This window comes from Pyxicephalus adspersus, chromosome 5, assembly GCF_032062135.1.
Source record: "Pyxicephalus adspersus chromosome 5, UCB_Pads_2.0, whole genome shotgun sequence".
Lineage (NCBI taxonomy): Eukaryota > Metazoa > Chordata > Amphibia > Anura > Pyxicephalidae > Pyxicephalus > Pyxicephalus adspersus.
The window spans coordinates 57,082,595-57,091,555 of record NC_092862.1 but is presented as its reverse complement, the minus strand read 5'-3'; the positions used below and the strand labels follow the sequence as shown (position 1 = coordinate 57,091,555).

At 39.8% G+C, this 8,961-nt stretch overlaps 1 protein-coding gene across 1 annotated transcript; it reads right to left on the bottom strand.

Moving 5' to 3' along the window:
• Window positions 1-789: 789 nt before the first annotated feature.
• Window positions 790-8,711, bottom strand: TDP2 (tyrosyl-DNA phosphodiesterase 2). Its single transcript, XM_072411601.1, has 7 exons — window positions 8,518-8,711; window positions 6,400-6,542; window positions 5,666-5,842; window positions 4,679-4,770; window positions 3,058-3,176; window positions 1,452-1,622; window positions 790-1,119 (listed from the first exon to the last, which is right to left on the bottom strand). Exons 1-7 carry the CDS (start codon window positions 8,683-8,685, stop codon window positions 838-840), a joined length of 1,152 nt encoding a protein of 383 aa, XP_072267702.1. The 5' UTR covers window positions 8,686-8,711; the 3' UTR covers window positions 790-837.
• Window positions 8,712-8,961: the final 250 nt, after the last annotated feature.

Sequence of the window (8,961 nt, the reverse complement as noted above, 5' to 3'; positions counted from 1 at the left end):
CAGCTGATACGAGTGGTTGGGCTCAGTTTGGAGGGGAATCCGACATGTACAGAGGTTGTATGATGTAGTTCATGGATCCATGAAGAAATGCAATGGAAGTGAGCAGAGTGCAGCAGGGTGTTGCTCACTTGTTCTCCCATATACATAGAACAGTGCATATTTGGTGATATTTGCAGTTTGTTGCTGTAAACAATTGTGAAAGATTGTTTCCATAACAAAACAAGTGTATGTACACAGACATAAGTAAGACAATCAAACCTTTACAGAATTAACTTACTAAAACTAAAAAAATCCCAAGAGGTGTGTTAAAAGAAGCAATGTCTCTTTCTCTCAAGAATAAGTCCCTCTAAATTAGCATTAAAGTTTGAAAAGCCATTAATGTGCATTTCTCCGATCCTGGTTCCTTTATTTTTTGATGGTTTCTCACTGGGCAATGTTGAGGGTTGTGGCTGACAGATCTAAATTGAGGAAAGTCAAGACAATGTGGAACACTTCCAGCCGTTTACAATATTTACAGAACTCACAACCAGGAGCAATTTTATTAGCTTTGTTTTTATTGTATCCATCTAAAATGTATTAAAACTTTGACCAGTGCATGGTCAACAAACATCCGAGGGGTCCAAACAAAAACAGCAACACTGGTTCTATAAAGGAATTTTACTAAATTAATAAATTGTCTCACAGATTCCTTTAAGTTTGAACATTGGTCTCTAGAGGGAAACTACTGGTAATCACAGAACATCTACATGGATATGGTATTGAACATTAAAAAACATCTAAATGTGCATAGTCATTAAAAAAAGTTTTAATTTGCATAATTTAAAACAGAGTTGTATTTTATAAGACAACATCAAAATCACACAATAATCCCCAGTGATCACTGGGGAATCGACCACAATCAATTTTTTCAGTGCCAATCAAATCCATAGACTGAGGAATTATTTGGCTGCCATCTACAGCAGTGCGGTACAGTATCCGGTCAAAACGCATCCTGCAGGGGTATGGAAGCTTCAAGTTATTGTTTATTGTCGTGTCCCATGTATAACGGCAACGTTCAGGCTTTCCTAGGAATTCCCAAATGTCGAAAATGGGACAAGGCAGGCCGCCTATCTTTTCAACCTGTCAATTAAACAATAAAAAAAAGCACCAAAAAGTTACAAGCACTGAAGGAAATGCAGTAAAGTGACTATATAAAAAAAATATTTATATGGCAGTGTATGGGGCAAATATGATTTAGGGATGTGGTCATTGGTAGCTTATCTACTTGAATCACCTAACCGGACTACCCGTTTGCTTGCTTTTGGCTTCTTTGTTAATACTCTGACTGCAGCAAGGGAAATGAAGAGCCATATATTCTAATATGGTACCAATGATTAAGCCTTGGTTACACTCATCCAGAACACAGAATATCCTGTAATTTTTAAGATTAAATGGCTGTGTATAATACAGACCTCTTGGTCTCGAAGGTTAGTATCACCACCAAATATCACAGTGGTTGATGATGGAACTTCCAACATCTTCTGCAGTACAATGCCTAGCTGCTTCGTCCGCTCCACTGAATGATCCTTGGTACTCTCAAAGTGAGAATTCATAAGACAGATGTTACTGCCACAGAGTTTCACCTAGAAGGGAGTAGTAGTAACAGAAACAAGTTAGGGGAAATAAAGACAGCAGTATATTTGAGGTATGAGCAGGCCAGATTTGTTTAAATCAGATGTATTAGGTTACTACTATCAGCAGATATTTCTTGACCCTGGCATTACAATAATAGCAGAGCATGTTGGGTAAACAAGAAGATGCAATCATATTAAAAAGATCAAATCTTCATAAAAGATAGACAGACCAAAACACAAGTTTTGTTTTTGGATAGATTTGTGATGGGTTGAAACTCCTGCTAAGATTTTTGGTATCACCTTCCGTTTATCTTGAAACCATCACCAAACTGATGAAAATTTCAAACTTAAAAGTGGTGACTAGAACAGGAAAAAAAGGAAAAATCCAATATGGCCTCACTTGGGAGAGATTTCCTTAGTTCCTGTTGTCTCCAAGACAACAAAGGAAACTTAAGACAGATGTCAAAAAATGACTGGGATTTTAACAATTCCCTACTGAATCAAAAGTTATACAAAAAAAGTAGTAGATTTAGACACCAACATGTCTTTGCTAAAATGGTAGTGCAGGTTGACAATTGAAAATCTGGGTCCTTCAGTTACGCGGCATGAATTTTGAATCGCATTTTCAATACAGGTACTGCAGTACACTGATTGGCCACTAATGTTTTGATGGCACTGTTCTGGAGAAACAGCTGTTAAGTCTTACTTGCTAAACTAAATACAGATTGAGATGTCCCTGCTGCCTGCTCCCTGGAACTGTGCCAAAAGTCTGCAGGGCTGCCTGTGCGTGGAGGTATAAAAAAATTCAGAATTTTTGAAAATCCAATGCACCTCAGGTCCAGAGGTTGCCAGATTTCTGATAGTCAACCTGTATACTATTACCATCAAAAGTGTCTCAAAGGGTTCTGCCTGTGGAACAGAAGGAAACTGAAGTACCCAACACATAAGGCCAAACGCCTCCTAAAGAATACATACACACATTTCTGGTCTGGCAAGGGGATGGGAAAAAAAAAAAAAAAAAAACCTAGAGGTCTCATTCTTCTGGGGCTGGCGCCCTGGAGTGCCTGAGAAACACCACTTTGATTCCCTGTATATCAAAAACGGAGCGGGTGTCAGCATTACAAGCTAGACAGGGTCCTACTGGTGTTTGAACATGCTTACTTGTGTGCAGGTACCTTATACTGTCATGTAGTACAATTGTATGGTAAACGTGGAAAAGAGCATAAATTATAAATATACCCCACAGAAATATCCTGCACTGGATTAAAACAATGGAGTATCAGTTAAAGTTGTGCAGCCATGTGCTGTCCCAATTCTTCAAGCCTAGTACAGGCTTAGGACAATATGAGCCACACAGGTACATGTAGAATACTCATTACACATAGCATATATGAAACATGTAAATCTTATCTTACAAAGTGATTTTGACATCATTATAACTTACATTCACCACCAGTAAATTCCTCATCATTAGAGATGTTGGAAATGAAATAATCTCTTTGCTTACAAGCTTTGCTCTGGATTTTTTCAGCATTATGGCAGTGAAATATCCTTCTTCATTTCCTAAAAAGACATTTCAATTAAAGCAAGGTCTCAACAGAAACCATAGTCTCAAGAGTTCACCTAACTAGTTCATGCAGTAGTAAGGAGTCCAGGGATTAGAAGAGAGCAAAACTTTCTCAGGACAATTTGATCTCCAAGCCATGAGATTGCTGCTGCTTGGCATAAAAGCTGCATAAATGTTTATGAAGGAACAGGGCCACCCAGAAAAACAAGGCCGTGCTAGTAGTCCATTTTTCTAGCAAACTCAAAAGCACTTGGCAAGAGAATAAATAAAACACTTATACAACATCAAAACAATACTAAGCTTTCATAATACTCAAATATCCTGTGCTTTTTACCTTCCATTTTTGAAGTTGGTGACAGGGTCCCAAAACATTTAAAAAGATCAGTCCATCCAAAAAGAATGGTATTTCTATACTTCCATTTTACAACTGAAATACCCACAGGTTTCCTTTAGTTGCCTGAAAGTCAGTAAATGGACTCTTACTTGCTTGCTTTTTCACCACACAAATTCTGCTCTGCTTTCTCAGCCACTGATGAGACAAAACTATTGTTGAATAATATGTTAAATCTCATCAAACACTAAATTTAGCTGTTAAGTGGAAGAAGCCTACAAAGGAGACAACAGAACATTAAAAAAAAAAAAAGAAAAAAAGGGGCAAGCTGTAATGGAGAAGAAATCCCCATTAGCACTGGCTGGCTCTATTCTTCCTTTGGTCACCAAATATATTTTAGCAATAGTCAAATCAAAGAGGCATCCCCGCTCTAAAGACAACTTAAAAGTGTTTTTTAATGAAACGGTTATTCAGACATGATATCAAGACTCCCAATTTGGTACACAAAAATCTTGTAGTTGCAGAAGACAACAGCAGTAATCCACTAATTATTACACTGCATTAAGCACCAACAGGGAACGTCCTAAAAAGTTTAAACAGAATTGATAACTTATCAGTGTACAACTCCCTCTTCAATGTCCAGTTACAACACTGACATTTTCTATGTGAACATCTGAGGCAAAATAAAACGTCACTTAAGTAGGATCGAACAATTCCCCTCCCAAAGCAAGGCACAAGCTCATGATCTTTGGCCATTTTGACTGACTGAGCCACAAGGACATCTCCCACTTGTGCATAATATTGTAGCATTGAGCTATGCTCAGTGTGCAGTACATAAAGCATGGTTAACAGGCAGTAAATTGGTTGCAACACTGCTAGCTTTCAACTTTAAGTTGATGTTTGCTGGCATTAAGTTAACAACGGCAAAGTTCTCGGTTCCTGTAGTTGCCTAACAAACCTAAATTATCACCCATCCACCACTGTGCTTGACAGTTGGTATCAGGGATTTATGATATGTGGTGTGATTTTTCACAAAGCATCTCCCACTTGTTTAAGAAGTCTTGTGGTTTAGATGCAACTTTACAAACCTAAGCCAAAATGTTGCATAAGATTAAATATGAAAATGCAAGCAAATAAAAACCCTATTAATGGGATGGACTATAATACCTGTAATAATTGTATAGCTAACAGCTCTCTTCCTCAGATATTCATAATATGCAGGTATAACCTCTTGTAAAAACACAACATCTGGACTGTACCTGTGACATAGAAAAGTATAGTTTAGCTTTCCTTACATAAAGCCCTCATGCATACTTTTAAAATCATCACTTTTTCCTAAAAAAAATATTCATTAAAACCCATGTCATGAACACATGTCTATCTCCCCGACTAGCACTTCCACTTTCAGCTGTACCAAGGACAAGAAGTCCCACGATACTCTGCACATGAAAATGCTCTGTGTTATGGATCAGCAGACTAGCCCACAGTTTGACTGCACACCTATGATGACACTGCCACTTAGTTAATAAAGCATAACGAGTTGTCACCCTTAGATAGGAAGCATAAGTAGAGACTTTTACTGGCAGAAACCACCAAAACAGAATTAAAATGCAATACAAATCCTTTTTAGATCTAATAAAAGGTTCATTATTTTTAGGCATTAATACATTTTATTTGTGTGAGAAAACTTTATTTTTATAAAGCAGGGAGTGGTTGGAGCAAGTCAGTATTTTACTGCCTTTTAGAACATGGTTTGTCAAACTGACGAAGGTTTCATAAGCAAGCTAATGAGAGAATATCTGAAATAAGACTACAATAAAAAAATACACAAAGGGGGTATACACTGGAGGACTGGAGGTCTTCAGCTGCCTTTTATAAGCTATAGCCAGAAGTCTAGAAAGTTTCTAGAGAAAGGCTGCCTTTTTATAAAACCTGCTCTCTGTGCATTGCTATGGTTTATACTTTGGAACTTCAAAAGCAGAGACACTTAAGAAACATTTCACTTTTCCTCCCTCCTGAATGTTTCTGCAGCACTTGCATGGCTCCCCCTCCCCATGTCAAAGCTGAGTCAATGTATCCTCAGCACAGTTTTCCTGCACAATGCCCATCTCCAAAATGTGAGTGTAAGGAGTTATATGCACTAAACGTACTTACAAAGCTAAATATGAACAAACAGCCCGAGCTCTTTCTGGAAGATTGGATTCATCAAGTCCATCAATATTCCAAGTTATAAAGATAAAGTGGCTCTCATCTTTTTGGTTTACTGCACTACTGTGCATATCTGGAACCAAGGTTTGTGCGACAGGTTCATCAGCACTTGTCAGGTCTATGCTAAAAACAAAAGACAATGAAAGGATCACTTTTATTTGCACCAATATAGATCAAACTGCCAAGAAAAAAAAAAAGAAAAAAAACTAACTGACACTGTTGACTACCAATTCATAAAATGATAGAAGCCTGACTGGAAAACGTACCCAGTGTCACATGCATAGGAAGGTCACCATCATTCTAACATGTACTGTGTGCTTGTTTGGTTCAGTACCTTAAAGCATACCTAAACGCAGAAATTTCACTTTACATAAAAAGGTAGACAACCCTTGTCCGTAAGGTAAAAATTCTGTTTGTTTAGTTTTTTTTTTTTTTTTTAAGGGTGCAGCAATGCCCCCTTAATACTTGATCAAGAATTAATGGGTGCACAAAGCCTCCTGGGATACCAACTTCACGCATCCGGGAGGCTTGGGTGCTCCTTCTGCGCATGCCCGAGCATCTCATTTTAGACACTTGAGTTTAGTTCCTCCTTAAACAGTCACTGCCAGTCATACAGGCAACTACCAAAGTACCAGACTGAAAGCCAGCAGGACCAGATAGATAAAAATTCTTACCCTTACCAGCAATCTGAAGCAGCTGTAGGCATCCTTTGTATTCCAGAAGTGCCCTCTTCACTTAAAGTTCCCTCCTGAGTCTCTTCACTTGTATTTGCCCCCTGTGGGATGCTCTGCACTTCAGGTTCAAAGAATGAATTAATAGCTCTCTGCAATGAGTAATATTTTAGACTGCATTAGTTTTACCTTTTAGTATGAAGACACCAAAGCTGACAATGGAAGATTTGACAAGATAGAATATTGAAATGCAAGTCACTTCAAACAAGAAAAATCTTTTAGCATGAATGGATTACTAGTAACCAAAACAGGTCATAAAATAGGAGTCATACCTACAATAGGCACAATTTACAAGTAAAACAAATATATGGAAATAACTTCCATCAGTTTTGTTTTAATACAGCACTTGGATCATACAATGGCATAGCAATGAAACGCTCATGTATTACAGGAATCACAGCCAGGACACAATTAAGGTTTTGGCTTCATTCTTGGAGATTATATTGGCTAGTAAAAGTCCGGGAATTAGAAAATCCTGGGAATCCCCTGAAAAGCTGTAGAAATGTAATCTAGCACTTAACAAAAAAAGCTTCCCCTTATAAGTAAACTAGAGCAGCAGCCGCCAACTGGCGGTCGGCAAGAAAATTTTCTGCAGCTCTGGCAGATGCAATCCCCCAGCGGGGGAGAGCCATGGGGCACAATATATGGATCACAGGCTCAGAGTGCCCACTCTTCCCATGGCAGGCTTAGAGCTGTTTGCTAAACCATCCTGGGGGGACATTAGTGCAGGGCTGTGGATGCAACTTTTGTTGCGTCCGCAGTCCTACACTACTGTCCCCTCGAAATTTAGCAAGTAGGTCTGAGCCTGTAATGGGAGAGTGGTGCTGGTTCTGGCATCATGACGTCACTCTGGGGGAAGTTTCTTCCTCTGAGTGTCACACGGCATACATTTATTGGTCTGACATTCAAAAGGTTGGCAACCACTGAACTAGGATATAATTCTGGAGAAAAATTGAACACGGCCATGAAGCAAGCTGTGATCTAGTTCTCTGGAGGTCACATAAATGTCAAAATGCTGGGTAACCCTCACAGGTGATGCCGATCCTCACTGAGCTAAAAAAACAATGGGGCAGGAAGACCAGATGATGCTGGGTATCTTCCAGCCAGGAAATAAGGGTATTATAACACAGTATTTATGCAACACCAACATATTACACAGCGCTGTACATTAAATAGGGGTTGCAAATGACAGACAGATACAAACAATAAAACGGGGAGAGGACCCTGTTCAGTGGAGCTTATGAATCTAAGAGATGGAGAAGGTAGCACACAATAGGAGGGGAGATATGGAATGGTGGGAAGTAGTAAGGTTTAGGAGACAGAAGATGAGTAGGCAAGTTTGAGAAGATGGGTTCTGAGTGTTCTTATAAATGGGCAGAAATTAGGAGCAAGCCAAATAGGACAAGGGAGACAATTGGAGGGAGTTGGGGACCTCTAGAAAAGTCTTGGAGCCGTGCGTGTGATGAGGTTATGAGTGAGGAAGTCATTGGAGGAGTGTAATACACAATGTAATAAGTCCACCATGTGACATGAAATCAGAGTAAGCAGTTTCAGAACAAAGGAGGAATGTGTACAAGGAAAGGGCAAAACGTAGCTTTAAATAAAAAAAAAAAAAAAAAAAAAAAACTACACACAGGGCGCCAACATGGCAGCACACCTTAATGCCAATACATGAACGGGGGCAATACCCAATGAAATGGCAGGATCAACAAATGATAAAGGAGGGAATGCCGGTGAATGCTGACACAGACAATATTTTCATTCAGTTTGTTAAGGGGCTGGTAGCTATAAATATAAAAGTTAAAGGAATTGAGAACTTTGGTCCCAGTGACAACACTAAAATGAGCACTTTAATTTTTAGTTGTGTCCCCAGCACAGGAAGTGAAGGCAAATCGCCTCCTGAGGGACACAGGCAGCTATATAACCCCTGACCTATTTACTGTACAAATATTCAGCGCGATGGGGGAAGCACAGTCGGACTGCCTCATGAGGTGCTACCACTGCCCCATTACTGCCTTCACTCCAGTACTCCATTACCCCCTTCCTATATAATATTAGCATTCATACTTCTAGCTCCCAGTCATTCTCCGCCAGATAACACTGAGCCACCGCCTGGTCGCAGCCTGCTATGCTGGCAAACGCCTCACACTTCTGTTTCCTGTCAGAGCCGAGCTGTCCATCTGACCCAAAATCTGCAACCCGCTCCTCATCCATGCCGCAAATGCCTCCAAACATTTACAACATCTGACCACGCCCATTCTTGGCGGCAGTGCATTAGACCACGCCCTACTATGGGCAGCGAAGTCTTGACGAAGCATCAGACCACACTCGCTGCTACTGGATACTTGCATTACAAGCACTACCCGCGAATTCAACGCCGTCCAATCCAAAGAACCCAGCCACACACAAGCCTGCTGATTGGCGCAGGCCACAAGGACAGCGCACTGAGCTGAGGCACGTGATTAGTGTAAGCCGGAAGTATACAGAATTAAATACAAACTTACCCGCAGA